This window comes from Pieris rapae, chromosome 2 (genome assembly GCF_905147795.1).
Source record: "Pieris rapae chromosome 2, ilPieRapa1.1, whole genome shotgun sequence".
NCBI lineage: Eukaryota > Metazoa > Arthropoda > Insecta > Lepidoptera > Pieridae > Pieris > Pieris rapae.
This window is the reverse complement of record NC_059510.1, coordinates 4,725,819-4,750,838: the sequence shown is the minus strand read 5'-3', so window position 1 is coordinate 4,750,838 and position 25,020 is coordinate 4,725,819. Positions and strand designations below refer to the sequence as shown.

General features: G+C 32.0%; 1 protein-coding gene across 13 annotated transcripts in view; it reads right to left on the bottom strand.

The window, feature by feature from the left end:
* LOC110996449 (sorbin and SH3 domain-containing protein 1) overlaps window positions 1–25,020 on the bottom strand; it is a 114,374-nt gene that overhangs the window by 3,906 nt on the left and 85,448 nt on the right. For 6 of the 13 annotated variants that reach the window (XM_045633105.1, XM_045633112.1, XM_045633108.1 and 3 more), the window contains 15 exons: window positions 22,563–22,655; window positions 21,212–21,357; window positions 20,698–20,764; window positions 20,590–20,625; window positions 19,529–19,748; window positions 18,840–18,954; window positions 18,689–18,721; window positions 18,352–18,417; window positions 16,590–16,684; window positions 15,764–15,933; window positions 10,329–10,388; window positions 3,918–4,081; window positions 1,549–1,599; window positions 1,132–1,386; window positions 355–595 (listed from right to left, as the gene is read on the bottom strand). In XM_045633105.1, coding sequence (XP_045489061.1) covers window positions 355–595; window positions 1,132–1,386; window positions 1,549–1,599; window positions 3,918–4,081; window positions 10,329–10,388; window positions 15,764–15,933; window positions 16,590–16,684; window positions 18,352–18,417; window positions 18,689–18,721; window positions 18,840–18,954; window positions 19,529–19,748; window positions 20,590–20,625; window positions 20,698–20,764; window positions 21,212–21,357; window positions 22,563–22,655 — 1,812 coding nt within the window. Of the gene's footprint in view, window positions 1–354; window positions 596–1,131; window positions 1,387–1,548; window positions 1,600–3,917; window positions 4,082–10,328; window positions 10,389–10,660; window positions 15,056–15,763; window positions 15,934–16,589; window positions 16,685–18,351; window positions 18,418–18,688; window positions 18,722–18,839; window positions 18,955–19,528; window positions 19,749–20,589; window positions 20,626–20,697; window positions 20,765–21,211; window positions 21,358–22,562; window positions 22,656–25,020 lie in introns of all 13 variants that reach the window. The other 7 variants (XM_022264116.2, XM_045633091.1, XM_045633092.1 and 4 more) reach the window with 7 other exon arrangements.

Below are 25,020 nucleotides of genomic sequence, written 5' to 3'. Positions count from 1 at the left end.
AACAGATAATTATGAGAGCTCATCTAAGGTAAAAATAAGTTATTATTAGTTCAAAACTTCTAAATAATGGTTGTCTATTTACTGTCTTTCGTAGAAGGTTTCATTTGGTACATGGCTGAAGCTTACAACAAATCAAATGCTTTTTATAATTTATTAGCATATACAATTAGCCTAACCTAGAGACAGTTTTTAAATTTGTTGCGGTCGGAAAATTTCAAACAGATTGTCGCATATAAAAAGTAATTCGTATGAGTCATTCTTAATCAATATCACGTCTGTATAAGACTCGTTGTCGGCGATTTTGGGGCTAAAATATGTTCAACGAATTTCTGAAAGTCGGTTTTTATAACTTACCCGGCTTACCCTGGCTGGGTTCCTGCAGGATTGTGACGTAGCTGTCCGGGAATATTCCCGTCTTGTTCCCCACTCGGCCCTCCCACCAGTTGTGGTCTATGCGCCTTGCAAGAACCACTAATTCACCTTTCTTGAGCGGCAATTCGAGATTTGTTTGTGCTGTGAAATCGAATTTCGCCCTCGCCCGACCTTCGAGGATTAACGGCTTCTTCGGAGAATGGGTTACATCGCCTTTTAGTAACTGAAAAAAACATTAATTATATTTAATTATAGTTTATAACTCAAGAATGCTTGGACTAATTTGTATGGATTTGCCTATGTCCAGAATAAGATTATAAGTTTTATGTGGATATGTAATATAATTATACCTTAAATGTGTAACGCCACGTAAAATATATTTATGCTAGTTATATTTGTGCAATTATTTAATCAATTACCATCTCAAATTCGCAATATTGGAGTGTTTGACAAATTCAAAAAGGCAGTAAAGATGCATGTTAGAATGAACACAGTTGACTTAAATTAAGACTATATATAGACGTATATATTATACATATTAATATTAAGTTTCTCATGTAAATAAAATATTTTTTATGAGAAATAAAGTTCTTTAAACATTATATTTATTAACCAACAACTACTATAGTATAATATATATTTATATATTTCACGACAACATTTTTGCTCGTACTCAAACTCATTTATGTGAATTATATATTACCTACACTAATTGAAAATAATATAATCTAAAACTAAAAGACAATTAAAAATAATTACCTCAACATAGTTATACGGAAACAATCCAATCCTTCCGTGAAATTCACCTTCGTACCAATTGTTATCAATTTGCCGTCTCACATTAATAATATCGCCTTTTCTGAAGCTAAGTTCTCTCGCTGTCTGGCCATTGAACGTATACAAAGCCCTCGCTACCACTCGATCAGCCTCATCATAGCGATTAAGAGGCACAATCGTCTTCTGAGACGGCATAAAATTATCTTGATGCCTTCTACTCTGCATATCTTGGAGCTCCTGAAAATTAATTAATTTTATTTTTCTTATCTACAATAAACCTAAACATATAGTTATACATGCTGCGATGAAATTTAGAATTTTGATAGAAATGCCAATGATCAGCCGATTGTTATATAGCGGTTAAAATTCAAACAGTGGACACTCTGTTAATAAGATAACCTTAATGGACGCATCAAACGCTTCTATGTCGATCGGGTGGTAGTCGTTTTCCTGAAATTAACAATTCAGCTATATCTCATTTTTAATGTAAGACATGTGGCTCTATGATACTGAGAACATAATGGTAAGGCAAAATGTTTAGTAAAATGTATAGATTTAGTCTCCCTCACATGAATAATGCCTGACTTGCGAGATTTGCTTAAAATACTTAACAGCCCGGCTTATAAGACGTATATTAGTGCTAGACAAAGAGGTAAATATTTTTTTAGAAGAAAGATTATTATAGGAACAATAATTTAAAAAGCAGGTACTTTTTAGTTGGTGCAAATTATTTTAAACGATCACAACAGTTTTGTTATTGCCTCCGAGTTTTGGACGAACCAAATATCTAAATACAACGTACACTGATGAGCATTTAAAATAGTGCATTTTAATAAAATTATTTAATATTAATATAAACCGCCTCATTTATTCAAGTATCAGTTTTAACTGGTCATCACCGAACAAAATATTTTTATGCTTTAGTAATTTCAAAGGCATTTAAAGTATTGGTCACATTTTGTTATTCAAGGTTAATTCAGAGTCAAGGTCTCTATTTTGTATTCATATATTCGGACAGTCTATTATCATGAATGGCTTTGTTTATCGCAATACCAGTTTAATACGCCAATCAGGAATTCATATTAAATTAATATTTATATATTGAATTAATATATGACAATTCTATATTAATTCAATATATAACGAGCACCTGAAAACAGTGATAGTAGTGCAAAATTAATTTTGTATATCGAAGGTGTATAATAAATAAATCGTAAAGGTTTTGTGTACTTCCAAGGCCCTTATAATCTTATAACTAATCAAAATTTGTATGATTTAGATAAGAGAGAACTTAGTTTAAATGACTTTAACACAGAATATTCCTTTGTAACAGTAGTATTTTAATTGAGAGATATAAAGCAAATATATTAATTATAAAGTATGTACGAATCTTTCGTATTTAATAGCACTATGTTTATTAAGATTAACGCGCAAAAGAATGCATTCTTCTAAAACTTGTAAGTATGCTTTTTTTGCAAACGAGTACAGTATTATATTATTTAGTTACACAATGACAGACCCATGTCACGCTTTCACAATCTAAATGCACTAGTAGAATCATTTCCGTACAATGATACTTTTAAAATGTTATTATTATAAAAACCTTGTGCTTGGAATTAATTATGTTGGAAATTATTAAAGTGGTTTTGAGAACCAACTAAATTAATAATTATTTAATGAGTACTTTGAAGTATTTAGACATAATAACGATTTATACAAATGATTTAAAATTACTGAATACGACTTATTGGAATCAAATGTGTAATTCCAAGGTACTATTTTGGCCTATTGAGGACTAATCACAAACAATAGCGCGTCATAATAATACCTACTTTATACATGATCTGCATGTGCGAAACTTTGTACATTATAAAATAAATTTCGCGGCCCGAGTTATTTTTTAATTGTACCTCTATAAAAACTATACATTAAGTCGCAAACGTGTATAGAAACCAGAAATAAAATAAACAATTAAAATAAGACAATTACTTTATAATATCTACCTAATGCAAGTTGCCCATTTATGTTGGAGAAAGTCACAATCCGTATACGAAAGTTAATGTGGTTACGAAGCCGCTAACTTCATATAAGTGGATTTTACTTACTACTTTACAGATATAAGTACAATAATATTTTGTCGTCATAAAAACAGGCAACCGTACATATATTTTTTTTTGGCTCTGCCCAGCTTTATTTTCCTTTCTTTATACGACCTACATGGAAAAATATACTCTAGTAAATCCTCAGACATCGATAAAATTTATCGTTTACTATTGTTGCAAGAATATAAAGTACATTCAGCGACCTACTTTCAATTAATCCGTTGGATAATAAGAAAATTACTTAGATAATGATGACTTAAGGGTCAAGTATCGATCAAACTGCATAGCGTGCGTCTTTGAGTAATTTAAATATTATCGGAGCTCACTTGACTGGCACGGTAATCGCAATTTTCCGTTCGCTCTTTGAATTTTATCACGATTTTCATTTAACTTTATCCCGTTTCTCATATAAGTACGCTATTACAGTACCAACTTTGTATAATTTAAACGATGTCAAGTTTTTGCCAAATGTATTATTTATTCTCTGTATTATTGCATAATTATTTATTCCCTTCTTAAAACTAACTAACATTACAACGAGCCAAAATGCTTATAAGAATATTTTGTCAAAGACAAAATAAAATTGAAACATTTTCTCCCTCAATTCACATCTATATTTATAAATATGATCAGTTAGTTAGTAGTTGACATAAATATCTTACTCACTTGTAAATATTTATTCCTCTTCTGTTCTCGGTAGAGCCGTTTCATATGCTCTGCCTGTTGACGGGCCAACTCTCTCTCGGGCACCAAGGGCAAGGGATCGTGTCGAACTGGACAGCGATAGTGGATATTTACATCGCTCTCGACATAACGACGGCTTGGTGATTCTAGAATAGAAATTAATAGTATCTTTTGATAATTATACAAATACAAGTTTTTTTAAGCGCGTGTGATGTTGAACTCAAATTTAATTTCATTATTACATCCCGTAATGATATAAATTAGTTGCCGCGTCGTATTTTAAAATACAATATAAGTCTACTAGACCAGTGCCGAAGCCTTCAAAAATAGTAAAAAATGAAAAAAAATTACAGTAGGATGAAACCCATTAGAAATGCAGGGGAATATGATCAAAATGAAAGGAAAAATAAATTACGGTCGATCCGAGTTCGGGAAGTGGGAGGGGGGTGACTTTTAAGGGGGAAAAATTGTTTATCTTGATTTCCGGCGAAACTACCAGTCCTATGGAAAAAAGTTAAATGGCAAAGTTGTAGGTCATAAAAAGATCTACACTTTTGGTATTTACAATTTTTTCACATAACCTCAAAATTTAGGTGAAAAATTCAAAAAACCAAGTTTTTGGTTTTTTATTTATATCTTTTTTAAAAAGTTTTTTTTTTCTACGAAATTTGGTGAAAACTTACCTTATTATGTCCCAAATATACTGTAATTTATTTGATTAAAAATATTTATTTTTTCGCCTCATTTTAACTTAATATCAAAAAAGCAACCTAATTTTAAATCGAAAATTCTGACGTCAAAATTTCAGCTTTTTTCAAAAAGTTTGGGGGCTTTTTGTTCGTTGAAATATCTACTTTCTGATGGTGTAAAAAAAATATACTTTACTATAGGAAATATTATTAGAAAATGCAAAAAATTGAAAAAACCTCAAATTCGAAAATTTTCTTTTAATTATGTACAATTTTGAGGTATTTATTAAAATTTACACTTTAATTACTCAAAAAACGTAAGATTTCATGCTTCATTGATAAACGAAAAAATTGCAAATTAAAATATACTTCTATAATTAACAAACAAATAAGTTAATAAAGTTAATATTTAATAAGACATATACAATATTTTGAAAAAGTTGTAGAATCTTCTGTAAATAATATTTGTAGATGCCTATTTATTGCTATTTTAAGATAATTTATATACCTGAGTGACCTTCGGTGAATTTTAGCCCAGTGTAAGTTATTTCATTGAGAAGTGGGGACGGACCTAGGAGGGTCTGGGCCTTACTGCTACCTGCTATTTCGTAGCAGCTGTAAAAACCGTTAGCCAGTATTCGAGATACAGAGTAGTGTACAACATCGTTTTTAAAAATACACCTGCAGGCTGAGTTACTCTAAGTGATTTGTGAGAAATTTACTTTATTCAAAGAAAAATTCAAAATTCACCGATCACTCAGGTATATAAATTATCTTAAAACAGCAATAAATAGGCATCTACAAATATTATTTACAGAAGATTCTACAACTTTTTCAAAATATTGTAGATGTCTTATTAAATATTAACTTTATTAACTTATTTGTTTGTTAATTATAGAAGTATATTTTAATTTGCAATTTTTTCGTTTATCAATGAAGCATGAAATCTTACGTTTTTTGAGTAATTAAAGTGTAAATTTTAATAAATACCTCAAAATTGTACATAATTAAAAGAAAATTTTCGAATTTGAGGTTTTTTCAATTTTTTGCATTTTCTAATAATATTTCCTATAGTAAAGTATATTTTTTTTACACCATCAGAAAGTAGATATTTCAACGAACAAAAAGCCCCCAAACTTTTTGAAAAAAGCTGAAATTTTGACGTCAGAATTTTCGATTTAAAATTAGGTTGCTTTTTTGATATTAAGTTAAAATGAGGCGAAAAAATAAATATTTTTAATCAAATAAATTACAGTATATTTGGGACATAATAAGGTAAGTTTTCACCAAATTTCGTAGAAAAAAAAAACTTTTTAAAAAAGATATAAATAAAAAACCAAAAACTTGGTTTTTTGAATTTTTCACCTAAATTTTGAGGTTATGTGAAAAAATTGTAAATACCAAAAGTGTAGATCTTTTTATGACCTACAACTTTGCCATTTAACTTTTTTCCATAGGACTGGTAGTTTCGCCGGAAATCAAGATAAACAATTTTTCCCCCTTAAAAGTCACCCCCCTCCCACTTCCCGAACTCGGATCGACCGTAATTTATTTTTCCTTTCATTTTGATCATATTCCCCTGCATTTCTAATGGGTTTCATCCTACTGTAATTTTTTTTGGTTTCAAAAATTATCGACACTGGTCTATACGTCATTTGTAAAATAATATTATTTGGAAAGCATTTTTTTGTTTATTAAATTCAATATTCATAGTGTATTTGTGATTGTACTTATATCGTTGCGTCACTTCCGTTAGACGTGGTGATTAAAAATAATTGTTTATTTTACATAACACAGAAAATAAATTAAAAAATATAGAAGTAGGTCGAAATCGTATATGGATGGGGGAAACATAATTTAAATAAATATATAAATATAATCTCCTTGTGCCTTCTCCATCTACACGACACTGGCGAAGTAACTTGTGCCCAGAGACATTAAAGCCATTTAAAAAAAACTCCATTTACAACCGATTTAATATTTTAATAAATAAAACTAACAATATTTTTTATCCAGAATAAACAATAACAAGAAATAAATAGTCCACCGAAACTGGATCGAATTTGAATTTATAAAAGAGTGAAAGTATGCATGATCAATGCTGTAATAGCCATCAGTATAATATTTCGTAGTTATGTGACGATACGTAATGTTATTCACGAGTTCAACCGGTTTTTACTATGTCGGAAGTAGGGCGTAACGAAAAGCTATATTTACCTAGCACATAAAATATATCTCTAACATTTTTGATATTATTTATATATAAAAGTTTTTTAAATTCGTTAAATACATTCAATATCAATAAAATAATATCGTGATATTATTAATTATTTATTATATTATTTACATTATATAATTAGATGTCTGAACCGAAACCTTATAATATTCTGGAAACAAAAGCTTAGGCAAATTTAAAAATTTTATTTATACTATATTACTATTGTATTTACTTTATACTAAATGAAGCCATTTACATTTCTCCACATGACTTATATTCGTATTTCTTGTAGTAATAAATACTTAGGAATTACAATAAGAAAACACTTTGACGGCTTCCGATTTAAGAATAATACAATTTGAATTCAAGTTGCTAGTAACAGATTTCTTTATCGAGAAAAACGGTTACAAGTTTTCTTAAGGAAATGGAAAGCCCTTAGCAATTCGTCTCGGCTTTCTCTAAATAAGTATTTCTAGCACGTGCTGATGCTAAACACAAGTTTCTCGCATCAACTACATATTAACGTGTATGGAAACTATTAAACCCGCTTTACAGACAATTGACTTCGCCCGAGTTGTATGTTAATAGTTGAATACGAATTATGTAAAATATCATTTGATGTGACACAAACATCAGCGTACGGGATATTAATTCAGTAATATAATTTTTTAGTAATAGAACAAAACCTAAATATCTAAATAACAGTGCAACTCAGAATGCCTAATTAGTTAACTAATTAAAAGAACTGTAGACGGTAAATTTCTTTTAGTTATTGTATATTATAAGATATATCCTACGTTTTATATATGACCCGAGTCTGTAACTTACCTATTTTCAACATTTACAAATTATACAGTTTTAGTACGCCTCAGGAAAGAAAAGTACTTTTCGCTTCAAGTATGTTAGTTAACAAATTTGACTTAGAAAGGAATATTTTGAAAATATTTGTTAATACCGATTTGTTATTTGACTTTAAAAAAATCTAGTAGATTCTGATAAAGACATTAAAATTATAGTCAAATATAGTATAATTTTACCATGGTATATCGTATGAAGAGTTATTGTAAGTAAAGCCAAGTAATTCTTAAATGTTTCAAATACCTAAAAAGTAGCAAGATAATTCGACGTTAATTGTGAAACCAATTTACAAAGAATTTGTTGCAAAACAACTTGTCGCGTAACGAAAATTACGAAATTTGTCAATCGCGGCACAGTGTTTGTTCTTATTTTGAATTTAAGTAATCGCGCACAGAATTATATTTTTTATAATGGTATTAACATTTTATAAATTAAAATAAAATAATAGAGTAAATGATTTTTTTTATAAGAGAGTATGAGGTTTATTGAATATAGGACGAACCAACTAGATGTTCTTATTTTGAATTTAGGTAATCACGCACAGAATTATATTTTTTTATAATGGTATTTAGATTTCATAAATTAAAATAGAACAATAGAGTAGATTATTTTTTTACCAGATAACTTAGTATGAGGATTATTGAATATAGGACGAACCATTAGATGTTATTTTCTTAATTTGTTTCAATATTCCCATGTCAAAACACAAGTCGCGCACGCACAGCAATTATATAAAAAGTCCAACCGGTCGGTCTGTCACCGTTGCGATAACTGACGAACACCGTGATTACTTCAAATCACTTTCATCGTCTCCCGCTCAGAGCTTATCGTGTCGCCATCAATCGTTTTACCTTTTAATCTTCATTTAAATAACTATTTATCATTAAGGCACGACAATACGTGTTTAAAATATACTACTGTATGTTTAGACTTATCAACACGCTTCAGCGTAAATCGTACCTATATTTTTATAATATACATGTATGTATTTTTCATTCATAAAAAGATGTTCGTGTTTTGGAATCTTAGTAATAATGAAGGATTCAAACAAAACAATTAGGTACAAATTGTTACTTTTAACCAAAACATCAAACAAACAATTATGTACGGGTTTTGAAAATAGAATTTCAAGAATTTAGTAACTCGTTTGCTATGACTTGCCATTTGAAATAATAAAAAGGGTCTTAGCTATTCTGATAGCAAAAAAAACTTTTGGGGATTGCAATATGTAAATTGCAGCAGTGGCCTAGTCGCTTCAGCATGCGACAGTTATCCCTGGGGTCGTAGGATCGATCTTCGAATATTAAGGACAATATTGTAACTAACATAAACTATATGGACTTCTGACTGTCTGTTTTAATAAATATAATAAAAAGTAGTAGTGCCATTGGTATAATTCACATTATCCATTTTGTTGTTGTTGATACAATATACGGAGATACTACATTAAACACTTACTAAATGGCAGTGGTGCATAGACATCTGGATAAATGTTAGTCCTATTAACCCAATTACCATCGTGTACTGAATGCCGCTGCGATTTTTCCTTCGTAGCCGACTGTCGTTCAACAAAGTTTTCTTCATTTTCTTTAGTATCGCGAAAACTTTGAGAAAATGTTCCATCAATTAAATAGCGATCATGGTCCTGGTTTGGAATGCTATTTAAATTGGAGTGACGGCGTAGAGAGGGGGGATTTTCAAGAAGTTGTTTAAATTTATAATCGTCCGTTTGTTTTGTGGGGTCGCTTTTGATTTCATCTTTTTCACTTACGTCGACATTCACTTTTGAAATGGCAAGGCTATGTGCTGCGGACAATTCATTACTTTTAACACTCTCTGTGTCACTTTTAGCCACAGAATCATTTGGACTACTTTCTTTAGAGAAATATGCTCCGTCATTGTCGATCTCTTCTGTCGGATCTTCACTATCATCATAGAGCAAATTCTTTTTTACGTATTTATTTAAAGCCAACAAGGATTTTGATAGTTTACCCGAAATCGGAACATCACTGTAAAAGCCATCGTCTTTTGGCACACACACTTTAGTCCTGTCAGTGCTTCTTTGTTCACTTAAGTTCATTTTTACAGATTTTGTTTCATTCTTACACACCGTTCAATAGATTATGGCTTGGATGACACAAACTAAACAAGATATCGTTATCAATAAATACTTCTAGATAATAATATAGATAACATTTGTAACAAAAACACTTCTGGAAATATTATCGAATAAAACTGAACCGGCCTCGATCAGGAAGCGTGGAGCACTATTTACAATCGAAAAAACTGAGCCGGCAACCTTAAGCTGTGACGGGCTTAAGTGACGTAAACATCTGGTCGACCTTTAATGATCTTAATAAGAAGATTTGTGTTGTACTTATGTTATGGTACGACAACCAAAACCACGCACAATCGCGTCTTCCGTATGACTACATAATTTAGTTGAACAAAGACTATTGTTTCATTTGCTGGAGATATTAAAGATATAATTGTAACGGGACTTACAAAATAATAATTATTCACATCACGAAAGAGTTTATACGTGTAGTAAAAATTTGTCACTTTCCCGTATTATATAACAGTTATATAAACTGATTATTGTTATAAATCGAGTAAAATATACATTACCTGAATCTGAGAAGCTGCTCTGTGGCATCCTTCGTGGTGGCTCCGGGGTGGAATCAGTTTCTACCAGAATACAATAAAACATGATGGGATGCAAATAAAAGCTAATGTTTGAAAGTGATAAGTAACTAGTTTTTAATAGTAATTTAAAAAGTAATGAAATTCTTTATGAAAAAAATCTATGTACCCCAAGTATATACAGTTATAAATGTCTAAAAGATACTACTGCCGTTATACTCATTTTAAATTCTTGTAAAATATTCAGTGAATGTAATTGTTGTTTGACTCCAATATTAAACAGTTAAAAAATATTAAAAATACACATAAATATTAACCTTCAAATTTGACGTTATGTCGCGATGGCGTGACGAAGGGTGCTAACTTGTAAGGCCATTCAGCTGGCGGAGGGCGGGCGGGCGATCGGGGAGGTTCATAGCGGCTAATTGGCCTGTGTGCTGATGGATTAAATTCTTGCCCTTCATTTCCATCACTTTTTAAGATTGAGCTAAGTTTTAAAGGTGCTTTTGGTATTTGTTTCTTAATTTCCTTCTTAACTGGGGAAACTTGGCCTCGAACAAACTTTTTCGTATCGGAGACCGACCTATTGTTGTCACTTGGCTTTGGATACCTATGCGCAACCCAAGGCCCTTCCAAGTATGGTGCTATATCTTTAAGTTCACTAACATCAGGAGCGGATGAATATATTTGCCCAAGTATTGACATTACTTCGAAGCGTTTTCGAATTCGTTCTACTTCTCCAGGTCGACATTCTAACGCTTCTTCGGCTGATCGCGATCTTGGAGCAGTCCTTCTCCTAAGAGCCGCTAATTTTGAAATTATATCAATATGAGGCATAAATCGATTTGTGGATCTAAGCGGCACGCGTGCTACTGTGTATGATGTTTTACATCTTTCTCTATGCTTCGCAGATTTACCAGTACATAGACAATTTCTTAAACCAATGTTGTTTATTTCTGGGTCACTGCGATGTCGGCGTATTACTGCGCTGGTGACAGGTATTGTATCGAACCGCCGACCAAGGCGACGTACTTCACCGGCACGCGCCAGTTTAAGGAAGGCTCGCCAGTAACGTTCCGGTTCGGGCGACGGGCTTCGACTCCGCCAGATTGTCTCGTCACTGGAGAAACGTAGCGAGTCAAGCGATCGTTTATCGCAAATGTACGCGTCTGAGTAAGGCGAAGGCGATCTCGAATATAGGTCAGGCTTCGATGGTAAAGATAAAAACTTATTTTTATCACTTTCACCAAAAAGTTCCTTAATATTTGTACATGATTGTGATTGCGATACATAACCTGGAGACGACATATCACATGACTTCATTATCGGTTTACTTGGTGGGATGCTATTTCCCGTTTGTGTACGAGTTTGAGGTAATTTTTTTACAGATTCAAAATACTCAACCTTTTTTTGAACTTCTTTTTTGGGTGTCACAAAAATTACAGTATTATTGGATTTATCAGATCCACCCGTCTCCGTTTCACTAGCCGAAGAAGGCAATTCTTCTTTATCTGATGCATAAACTACATGCCTTTTATTAGTAGCAAGAAGATTACATATATCTATGTTTTCATTGCTATTTTTCTCACAATACTCTTCAGAATTACTTTTTGTATTAATTCGTCTTATTACTTCTTTACTTAGAGTTTGTGAAATTTGTTTCTTTTCGGTTTCACTGAGAGACATCTGTGTATTATTAACATTATTTTTAATATCCTTTTCAGATGGAATTGGGCATATTGCAGCAATCGATTTGGATTTGTTTAATTCTTTTAAAATGTCATGCGTAGGCGTACTTGACAGTGAGTTACATCTAACGTGTAAGTTGGGAATGTAATTTTTATCACTTTCTTTTACCTCCATTGTATATTGGTTAGTTACTTTTTGGGATTTTGATTCAATTTCTTTACTATAAATTGCATTCAGTTGACTTTTTAAAGCATTTACTTGGTCTAATGATAAGCTGCTCCAAAGACGATTTCCAATTCCTATCTTTTTACGAAGTTCCCCTATAGATAAATCTGTATTTTTGCTAAGTGAAGGTTTCATAAAAGAAGCTGTGTTACTTATATCTTTACATTCATTTTTCTTATTGATACTGAATGCCGTTTCAGCTACACTTTTACCCCTCCATAAAGGTTTGTAGACATCTTTTTTTTGATTCGATTCTAAATCTTGAGGACAAAACGAAGATTTTTGTAACAAATCATCCTTAAGGTCTTCAACTGACTTTTCTTTTACTTTCAAACCCCTTTCCTTCTCATATTTCCAACGAAAATCTTTAATATCTCTGGGGTAAAACAGAAAATCTTTTTCCGTTTGTGCAATTTTTAACTTCTCGTATAAGTTATTAAGTTCTTCTTCGGCTCTTTCAATGGCTCGAATTTTCTTCCATCGATCAAAATCAATAATTTCTTCATCTTTTTTTCTGTGCCGTAAGTCGGTAATGGAAGTGGCTTTTTCAAGTTCTCCAACCCTTTCTAAATAAGTGTAATACCTATTTAGCTCACGAAATCTCTCAGATCTATTTTTATTATTTTCAATATCCTGTATATATTCCTCATATTCTGGGTCACTATAATGAGATAATGAATCACTTTTAGACCTCGTCTGAAGTGAAGGCAACGCGTGTTTCTTTTCACTATCTACACTATGTGGTCTTGTTGCAGTAAGGTTGGCTTTATGTTGGGATTTCATATTGTTAATTCTTCTATATGACGGCGATCTAATAGAAATTGGCGACGTTGACTGGCTTCTAGTAGGGGTTGAAGGTTTTTTTAAAACTTTTGGTGATATTGGTCGGGAAGTTTGTGAGAAAAAAAGAGTTGGTGGATAATTTATGCTTAGATCTTCCGATTTTAAAATTAAACGAACAGGAGTGGCATTGACTGTGTGGAAACTATGTGAAGCTTTTAATTTTGGACATTGTTTAGATTTATATGCTTGACGTGTCTGTTCGTGTACTGTTGAGGGTAAACTACAGATATCGATGCTTTTTGGATCTTTGTCATCTGGATTTTTGTGAAATATTATAACTGGTGACTTAGGTCTTGATGTTTGAGAAAAATATAATTTATTTATAGGCGGTTCACTATTACTGCGAATAGTAGATAGTGACACGGAAGATCCATAATCATCCTGAGCCTTTGACAAACTGTCAAATTTTTTTATTTTTCCATCCATTCGACCGGGCCATGATATAGATCTTGGGCTCGGTATGCTTGAATGGCTATCATTTTTATCCCACATTTTAAATCGTGAAAGAGACACAGGTTTGCGATGTATCAAATATGTATTTAACGCACTTGGAGTGTAATATACTCCAGTACATAAATTAGATTGAAACATTCGAGCCTTTTCTTTTACAGTGTTAAGATGACATGAATCTGAAACTGATGAAACAGGCATAGGCTGAGCATTCTGAAAAAATAGGTGTTGAAAAAAAGAGTCTGACATTAGAGCGTCACGACCGGCTTTGATTTCTTTTACATGCAAGTATTTCTGAGATAAATTTTCTTCGGGACGAATTTCATTTAAATCATCTCCAAATTGACTACTACACTTTTCATTGATAATACTATCTCCATTCTTTTTCTTATGTCCAATATTTTTGTTTGTCATTTGAAGTACCTTTTGTACTTTTGGTTTATTTTTATTACATTGCTCGTGGCTTGGAGATCCTTTTGGTTTGATAAAAATAGTTTCTAATGATTTCTTATTCGATTTGTTTGTAATTTCATTCGTCTTTATAATATTAGCCTTTTTGAAATTGTTACAAATATTTGACGACGACTTTGATACATTCTCAAGAGTTTTAATATTTGTTTTAATTTGCCTATCGTCTCTTTTGTTTACTAAGCATGGCGTTGATTGAGCATATGATTTTAACTTCTGTACTTTTTCGGAGGTACGAACCATATCACGGCTTCTATGTGTTACGGCCGAAAGTGTTGATGATTTGCTTGATGGCTTATTAGTTGAGATTTTTAATTGCTTATTTTTGTCGCGTTTACCAGTACCTTTCAATTTTGTTAAATCTATTTGTTCATTCCGTTTCTGTGATCCCCAAAGTTTGTCAATAGGCGTTACTTTATCCAATATGTTTGTTATAGGAGTTTTCCTTCCTGCACCTCCTTCTATCATGATTGATGTTGGAGATGTTCCATATTTGCAACGTGATGAAGTCGAATATTCTGTTGGCTGTATTGTTTTTCTCGGAGAACCAAAACTACTAGTACCGAAGTGTTTTACACCGACTACTTTATTTTTTTCCTTGCATGTTGGTAAGGACGTGCTTTTATGTCTAATTAACGCAGGCGGTGCGGAATTCGAAGTATTTCTTCGCGTAGTATTCACTATTGAAGTGTTTTCTGAGCTTTTAAGAATCAAATGTGTATTTTGTCTATTCAATTTGCTACTTATTTTCTCTTTTATTAAATCCACGTTAGATGTCATTGTTACCCGTTTTGGTGATACTGATTTAGGTTTCGATATGGTTACCAGTTGAAGAGTACGACTACTTCTTGATGACACTCTGCGTGGTGGAGGAGGTGGCAATAGGACATCCCTCGCTCCTTTCGACGTTGTCCTTTGATCTGTTTCTATTCTTGTAACGGGATAACATATAACTTCATGAAGACTTGGTGACTTTTTGTGTATTCTTATTTTCGTTAACGTAGAAGATATTGGAATGTATTCGATTTCTGATTCCTCTGCAAATTCCCACTGTCGTTGATTAATAAACTCTTCTTTAGTTTATTAGATTTGCGTGTATTGTGTACCCTGTTATAAATGGATAAGTGAAAGCCTTGTATTCAAACGTGGAACTAAACATGTGCCGGAAACTAATTTAAATTTGTGTTTAACAGTGTTTGTGGTTTAATTATGGAGTTTAACAACATTTTAATCAACTACTTATGATATTCATGCATTTACCTTTATCCGCAGCCATACCGATTGTCCGAAGTTCCAGTATTCAGATTTAAGCATCATGCATAAGTATTGTGATAACTTACCTTAAGCGCAGTTAGTTAGATATTAATTTTAGCTGAAGAGATTATCACCAATGCCTATATTTGGCCTTGTTGTCAATAGCGCATGACAATATAAACGTGCCCACTACATGTGACCTTGTATCGTTTAAATATATTTATATTCTCGTAAAGAGTAAATGTTATAGCCGAAATATTAAGTAGCGTATACCACCACCGAAGAGTACATGCAGTTTTGAAGTTTTTCTTATTTCTTATCAGTAGACAGATAAATTATGAGTAAAATAATTTTAAATTACGTAAATGGCAAAATTTTATTAAGAAATTAACTTGATTTTTTCATAAGATCTAATTTGAAATTTTAAAAATTTATTAGCACAACATCAATATAACATAATCCTAATTAGGATTAGGTAATGGCTAACTTACCCGTTCTAGGTGGGGCAGGTGATCTGAAGCCCCTTAGTGGGGGTTCTCCCCCTGCTTGAAGATCTCTGTACGCAGCGCGGCGTTCCGCTGGTGATAGCGGGGCTTCTGTGTCTTCACGTCGTTTGAACACCAACGTCGAATCTGATTCGTAACCAGACTCTTTCAAAGCCCTGTAAAATACAAAGTTACAAAGCATTTTATTAAGTATCTAAAAGTATTGATTTACATAACATACTGAAAGTAAGTGAAAGCATATGGTTATTATATCCTGTATATTTAAAATATTTGCCGTATTGTTATATTGGAGAAATCAATACAGAGAGATAAGTTAAGTTGGTCTGGACCAAAATGACGTTTCATTGTTATTGGTCAAACCGAAAGACGAATTGCGTCGCGTGTGACTGCCAATCCCTACGAAACAAGACGTATAATAATTTATGATTTACTTTAAAAAAAATTTAGCAGTGTTGGCCTAGTGGCTTCAGCTCTTCGGCTTCGACTCTCATACCTGAGGTCGTAGGTTCGATCCCCGGCTGTGCATCAATGAACTTTCTATGTATTGTTTAATATTTGCTCGAACGGTGAAGGAAAACATCGTGGGGAAACTGACATGTCTTAGACAAAAGTCGTCGACGTGTGTCAGGCACTGGAGGCTGATCACCTATTGGCTATTAGATTTAAAAATGATCATGAAACAGATTCAGAAATCTGACGCCAGGACCTAAAGAGGTTGTAGCGCCACTGATTTATTTAATTTCTAAAAAATTAAACCATTCATTGTACATTTTTAGTGTTTAAAATTTAAGTTGACTTTTAAAATACACACCTTGCCATATTAGACTTCGATAGAATAGCAGATGTGATGTCTTTCTTCTCCTTTGGTAGCGAAGTGGTACTCATCGTGGTACTGGACATGTTTTGCTGAAACGTTTGTAAAATATGAATTAAAACGTATATATTTGGTGTATGTTTATTATTTATCTGCAGGTGAACGAGAAGCTATTAAAATTTACTTTTAGTATAAAAAATTGAGTTCCTAAAACGAAAATACTATCGATATATATTTTTTAATACAGTTGCTCAAAAAGTGGCATATTGCAGGGAGGTATAGCGTTCGGAAAGTGGGCTATTACACACTCGTGCTTTTTCTTTGCCATTCCCGCACTCGTGCGTTTTCTTTGCCAACTGTCAAAACAATGTGTATTAAAAAGAAAAAACCAACCACGAAGGTTTTATTTAAAAAATTCATAGAAGTTTTTATGATATATGATTTCTAAATATTATAATAATTGGATTCAATAAGTTCGGTTAGGTTTCTTTTAATTTCATATCAATTTAAAAAATATTAAAAAGAAAAAACCAACCACGAATTTTTACTAAAAAATCACAGAAGTTTTTATGATTCATGCAAATATTTTAAACAGAAGCTACTAATTTGTTTCAATATCAGATTTAATGATTGGATTCAATGAGTTAGATTTGGTTTCATTTCAATAAAAATAATCTACTGAAAACTTGGCAGTATGGGCGAAGTTCCTTTTGCCTACCCAGAATGGGTGTAGAAAAGAAAAAAAAAGCTTTGCTCCATATTCTTTGACGGTTGGCGCCATTTTCCAAAAATGTTCTTTCGAGTTGAGTTATTTGTTGCACAAAATGAGTAATTTCGACGATATTTTATTTGAATGAATACCACCCGAACGCAGTATAATTGCATAAAATGCTTCGGAGAACAATTTACCGGAAACATATAAGTCGCTACATATCTACGTGCAACGAATTTATTCCGTAGAGAGAATAGAAAAAAAGCAAATAGTTTACTTAAATTGCTTAATTTTTTCGCAACTGTATTAAAAATAGTCGTTCAGTACACGTGCGGTACCGTCATTGCAACTTGTTCCGACTGTCAACCCTCACCTTCGGCTGCGCCTCGGCTCGGGTAGACATTCGTCGGAACTCGTTGCAATGACAGGCTTTCCGCACTTGTAATGAAATATACTATATTTCAACGAAATTCTGCAAATTAATATTCGTTTCCTAAAAAAACATCAATTCGTGCTAAATACTTAAACAAAACACTTCAAATCTACTGAAATATTTAAATACCCACCAATGCTCATCCAAATATTTCTATGCATAACAATATAGAATGTTAGAACACCAAGTGGAGAAAATATCATTTCCACGGTAAACAACCATTCACGTAAAATAAGAAAAAAAACAACAAAACCATACGCTTTCCATATGGTACAAAACAATGGAATGCTAGCTCATTTTTGTTTTTAAATATTTTATAGATTACACCTGCGCAACATGCTGTAAACAAAGCTCTTGTTATTAACATTCAGTGTTATAGCACACATATAAGAGAAACATTATATTATATACATGCATATAAAATGTTTCCTTAGCTGACTATTTCTAGCTAATACTGAGCTTCAATTGTATAGTAAAATGTAAAATGAACTTTATGACCAAGTTGTACGGACTTTTTTTCATTGATTGGTTCATAACGTCGCATACTTTGAATTCTAAGTCTAAAACATCGAAGGCACAACATGCCAACATGCAATTTTCAATATTAACCTTACATTCTTTTGTATGGCGCGAGCCAGCAATGTCGAATAAGGCGGTAGAGGGGAGTTGTCGTCTAGCCACTGTTAGTGCACCAACGCCGCAACACCAACATATCGTTATTAACAAAACCTCACGTTAATCCACAGATACACAATGTATTAATCAATAGAGCATAATACAACGACAAGCAAGAGTGGCGATAGACAAGGAAGGGCCGCAGATTCAAAATTTCGATCTGAAAATACTAGTGTTGCCATCAGATCCAAAACGTGCATGACTAAAAGTGTAAGTGAAAATAGGGTTATAAACGGTGTTAGCACAAATACACATATAATTATAAAAGATTCGTACCCCATCAAATATGTCCATGACCTCGTCCCACCACTAGAAAAGAAAAAAAATATGGATTTCTATAAACTATAACAGGCTGTTAGGTTAATGATTCCTATATTAGATGATGAACCCGTGATATAGTTTTATTTCGAGAGGAACAGTTCATTACCTGTTTGGCTTCCTTGTCAACTACTGAAGATTTACCGGGCGTGTAGTTCTCAATTTTTCCCGGTTGCGACTTGTATACCTCTTGACTCGCTCTCGTTGATGCTAATGTACTATACCTAGAAATAAGAAAAATTGAATGTGATAAAGTACAAGTAAAACAGAGAGCAAACGAGCACAAGGCTGATGTTAAGTAATGCCGCCGCCCATGGACACTCCCAATGCCAAAAGGCTTCAAAAGCCTTGCTCTTATGCTCTTTTATTTTAGGATCCTAAGTCGAATTGGTTTGCAAATGCTACTGTGGGCAGTCTTGCTTTAATAAAGCGCTCAGTTATGGAATTTCTCCTGGCCTTGATGTCCGACGATGAATATCTGTCGACAATTCAAACTGCTCTTGTTGAATAAAGTGGAAGGAGCTCATAGATGAAACAGTTGTCACAGCCTGAAGCCGGCAGTTTTTATACCAGGGCCGTACAATTCCCGCATGTATAGTGATTCAGGATCAAAATTATCGTATCCACTATGACATAAGTTAAATTAGTCATCACTATTTTTTAGTGTTACTTAGTGTTATAATAATAAATACTGCGTAGACACAGCTTAAATTTATGGATACTTTGAAACTATTAAACACTTAAATTAGCCAATTTTTTATAAATAAACGAATAGTATACATAATTTATGTTTCTTACTTATTATTAGCCATATACGGTGAAGTGACATCGTTCCTTCTGTCTTCCTGTACGGATGCGGTACGGCGGCGTGGACCGGATGTGACGTCACTATCGTACGCGTCACTCCACGTGCCGGACGTAAGCCTACTTAGACCGCCCTCCGGTTCACTCAGATACCCTGAACGTGGGTCGAAGTACGCGTACTGGGATTTACTGCTGCTCACTCTCTGTGGTTCGTCTAAAAATTGTGTAAATTTGAATTTAGTACAATAAAAATAATATTTAATTCAATTATCTGAAGTACCTTATATATTATCAGTATGTAATATTAGCAGTTCAAATGAAGCGCATCAACCTTAATTTGTATGACAAAATATTTGATAAAGGTAAATAAAAAAATTTCAGCCAAGAACCTGTTTCCTTTGTGAGTAACGCATATTGGTTGTCTCGAGTTTAATTCCCGGGTTAACAATTATAACATAAAGAGTACCGAGTTTTTTACGCCGGCTTTTTATCTCGGCCTACACTTTTTGTCCTCTTTGCCGATGAGTAGGGATGCCTACAGCATCAAATTTAATGACATGGAATAAGTGATACCTGTCTATCTTATGTAGCATAATAAACGTATTTTATTTTATTTTTTAACAAAGATAGGCCATGGCACACTAACTTGCCGAAAAAAATTATGACACAAACGCAGAAATGTGCATCAATCAATAACTAGATTCAATTCAAATAAAAAGTAACCTTCACCACATAAATTAGTATCTATTCATTTATAAGGACATTAATAGGTATAGGCAAATCTATTCCTAGTATTGCATAAGCGATTCTAATAGTATTGCATTAGTTAGCAGATTAATAATAATCAAATTTATGGCATTCGTAAGAGATATTAGTTCTAACAATCAATGTGATAAAGTTAAGCATTTAATGTTATAATATTGTGTAAAGCCTTATATACCTATCATCGTTTGAAAGTGTAATTTTATTAAAAATGTGTAAATATATTATTATATTAGGTATATTAAATATGAATTTCAGCCACCGATGAAAAATTTTGAATAAAAGATAGTCACCTCTACGGCTTTTGTATCGTATCGTCACATAATCGTCTGAAAAGAAAATTTATGTTCATTTATTGGTTAGATTAATTTATTTATTATGCGTAATATAAATATACTTACTGTCGTATTTATTTTTGTGTATTGTGTCGTACATCTTCTTGTACCATCTTGAGGGGTCTTTGACTTCCTGAAATTTTCATGAATAAACAATTATTAAAATATCTTAAACTAGATTTGTTTAGTTGAAGTATCAAAACAATTATCATATTTTTATTAATTCGCCATTAAGGTCAAACTATACCACCATATCGCAACGTTTTATCAGTAAACTGTATTAAATGGCGCCAAAAGTCAGCGCATGCCCTAAAGCTGGCGCCACAGAAAGCAGTAATTTAAAATATATCACAGAGATGGCGCGCTTGGCATATTGCACATTCGAAAATTGAAATAAATCTATGGAACTCCGTTAGCAAACATACCTTCTTGGACTGATACTTCGCCTGGTATTATTTAACTTATTAGTATTCTTTAATTTATTTATATATTTTATTTTAATTAGTAATTTTATGAGTATAAAATATTATGTTTATGTTTCATTTTATTATTAAAAATTTACAACAAGTACAGTATTTACCGATCTCAATGTAACAGGCATGCCGTCGTTTGTGATTGGTCCTATTCCTTCGATTTTTTTCTGCGTCTCCGCCATTTTTGTTGCGCTATTCCGCTCTCGCCTTTCGCCTTCCCCTTCACTCACGTAACCACGACGTAATGCGTGAACTGAAATAATTTTTGGTTAAACTTATTAGTTGACAGAAAATAAATGACTATTTTTTTAAAGGAGTCCAGTACGACTAATTTAGTTTTTTGTTGTGGTACGTTGTGGTACTATGTGTACTGTTACAGCAAGCACAAGTTGTACAAGTGGTGCTGTTGTAGTTTATAAACTACCTTGTCAAACAAAAGAAGAACTATAGTTCTTCTAGACCCTGTATTAGTAAGCTAAGAAACTTAAACTGTTGTAAATACTATATTTGATTTAAACCAATAAACTCTGCCAGCAATCATCTGAGGTTAGATTGTTTCCAAATTATTTTGTTTTTCTTTATCTTCAAACCAAAATTCATCTAAATCCTGTCTTACTTTTCATTCATAAGTTAGCAAGTACCAGGAAGGTCTTCCCGCTAAGTAAATTTATTCCAGGAAACGGAAGTTTCACAGCCACACCCCTAATTAAATAACGAAACCTTAAATATTACTTTTAAAAATTTGACAACAAAAGTTGAACGATCGTTATTCAACTTGACGTAAGGTGAAATCTAATAAGAAATAAAAGTTTTCTTTAAATTTTGCCTGATAAAGTAAAGCAAAGTTAAAACTCGGGTTTTTGTTTCAAACAATAAAAAAAGTTAAGGTTTTTATTGAGTTTGATTTTTTTGTTTTTTCCGTATATACCTAAACGTGAAAGAAGCTAGGTTGTTTTATTTTTTTAATCAGACCAATTTAAACATTAATATTAATAAACACATTTCCTATTAGGCATGTTTTTAATTTACATCAAGGAAGTTTTGAGCTCCGAAATCAGTCGTTTTTAGTCATAAATTATTGTAAAAGTGTTTTATTAAGAGGATCTATATTACGGAGAATTATTTATGTATTTTCATTATTTATATATTATATTATCAAGCCTTTTTCTCGAAGAGGTTGTCGGAGACCACGTATCACCACTTGCTGCATGATATGATGCAGCGTCCTGACATATTATGATCTCGCTTCATACACTTTAATATTACCCATAACCTTCACGGTGAATCCGTGGGAAGGTTATGGGTAATATTAAATTTTTGTCCATTATCTAGTACCTCTTAGATTTAGTAGTTATAAAAAAGGCCTATCCAACGACATAACCGTATCGCCATAGAAATATTTTTATTATATTCATATTAAAGCTGCTGAATAGTATACAATATTCCCTGACTACTTACTAGGGTCGCCAAAAGGTGGTGAAGGTCTGTCGCGTGGAAGACGCGAATTACTATCACCTTGTGCTTGCTGACTGGCTCGTGATAGCTGTCCTTCTGAAATGAAAATATAATTTATAAGTAGAAATATTCAAAAATTTTCTATTTTCAAATAAAGAAAATTTTTTAATAAGACAATTTAATTTAACTTCTCTATAACGAAAAAATATACTTTTTTAAATTTCAATTTAGAATTTGTTTTCGGCCAGTTTACATGTAAACTTTTATGTTATTCAACCGCGCCCAAGGTTCTATTTTTAAAGAATACGGCACGCTTTTTAATAAAATTAACAATCCATGTTAAACCAATTATAAGTGAAAACATCTTACAAAATAATAACGTATGCTAAAATAAATTGGATTTTCTTTAGTGAAATATCTATTTAACTTAATAATATCCCTAAGGACAGCCAAGCGTAATATTTGCGTAATAGGGTTGCCATTTGAATAGTTTTCACTCACAGCTTGATAGGAACAGCATGGTGCCATATTATGAAAGTTTAATAATAACCTTACCCTTGTCATTTGCCCTACGAATTGAGATTGTATAAAATTCTTGGGATTCTATAAAGTTGGAGGTACCAACTATATATTAAACACACTATTATTTGTTTCGGAAGGAAAAATATACAGTGAAAGGAAGAATTAAGCCAATACTGAAGTTATTTTCCCTTAAATTCATCACGAGCTTGAGTTTGTTCTGGTTTTTGTTTTGCTATAAAATATATTAGAATGCGATATTTGTAAACAATCGCGAAACATATATCATGAGGTACTGTAAGGTATCGAAGATGTCAGCATGGTCATGTAATTTGTTAATTAAAAAATTGGAGGTGACAAATCAAAAAGTAAAAAATAGCGCGGGGAAATTACTAAGTTAAATTGGTGATTTATATCAGATAAAATATGTTTAGAAGCTATTAAAAACTAATTATATATATAGGATATTATTAATATCTGATCACTTATTAAATTTATTTAAATTCAATCATTTTAACCTTAAATTTGTTTTTTTTTATTTTTAAGCATATATCCATAAATAAAACGAAACATTACTGAAATCATTTTATAAATTCTTTCAATATTAAATAGTCCCTGAATAAATTTATTTTCTAAGACTAAGTCAACTAAACTAAGGTTAAATGGATAATAAACATAACCAAAGTACGCGACAATACACAAACATTCGTGCCTCAAAGAAAAAGTTAAGATTACCTTTTGTGTTGTTTAAAAGAGTTTGTAAATTAGATCTAATTTAGAAACAGAAGCTTTGTATTTAATTACTTCGAGCGCGGCGAATAAAGCTTTCCTCTAATCCCATTAAAGGTGAATGACAATAATGCCGACTAATTAGAAAATACACAGATAAGGCAAGCTGAAAGCTATTAGCGATATAGAGCAATTAAATGAAATAGAAATTGAGCCAATTCGCCACAATCTACATTTCAAATGTATTTCGTAACCCGTGATACAGTTTAGTGTCGTTGTATCTTAAATCGAGAATATCTGTTAAATTGTAAATCTCTTTTATAATGTATTATATTAATTCTATTAATTAAAAGTAAACGGAATTATTCTCGTCTTTTCATACGTTGGGAGCCAAAAGTCAAATAACAACAAGTTCTTGTAATCAAGACATTAATTAAATTCCAAAAAATGTATTTATGAATAAATGAAGAGAATATTATTCCAGATATAGTCTAAATATCTGATATATTTTATTATACCTGATATCTGATATATTTATCACTAATTCGTTAATTAAAAGTGAACAAAATTATTGTCTGAAAATACGAACGACGTCATGAGCGAAAAGTAGGATTTATTGGTAAGACACAAATTAACTCCCATAAAATTTATTTACGAATAAATTTTAAGTATCAAGAAAGATATATTCTAAATATCTAATTATTATTATATACCTCTAGTAAATTAAAAATGAACAAAATTATTATCGTCTTTTCATACGTCGGCAGCGAAGTCGGATGTGTACGGAATTGTACAAGACAGATATTAACTTTACTTACGAATAAATTATAAAGTTATTGTTTAAGTAGCAACGCCTCAAGAATTACTTTGATGTTTGGGCCATTAAAGATCTTTGAATTTTCATTTTGTCACGAAATTCATTGTTATTATGTTTAAGTTTGTAAGGTCGGTTGAGCGCGGTAATCTCAGAAATCCCTCGTTCAAATTGTAAAATTCTTTCTATCCGTCTTCAAAAAAGGTTATCAGTTTGTCGTATGACGTGAGAAATGTTGTAGGAATTGGATAATAACTGAATATAATTGTAATTCCAATACTACTATATTCCAACAGTTTACAAGGATTTTAAATTTGAGTAATTAAAAAAGACATAATAAGCCTATAATCCTAACTATATTTTTCTTATTTTTTTATTGTTATTAAGTTGGGTCTATTA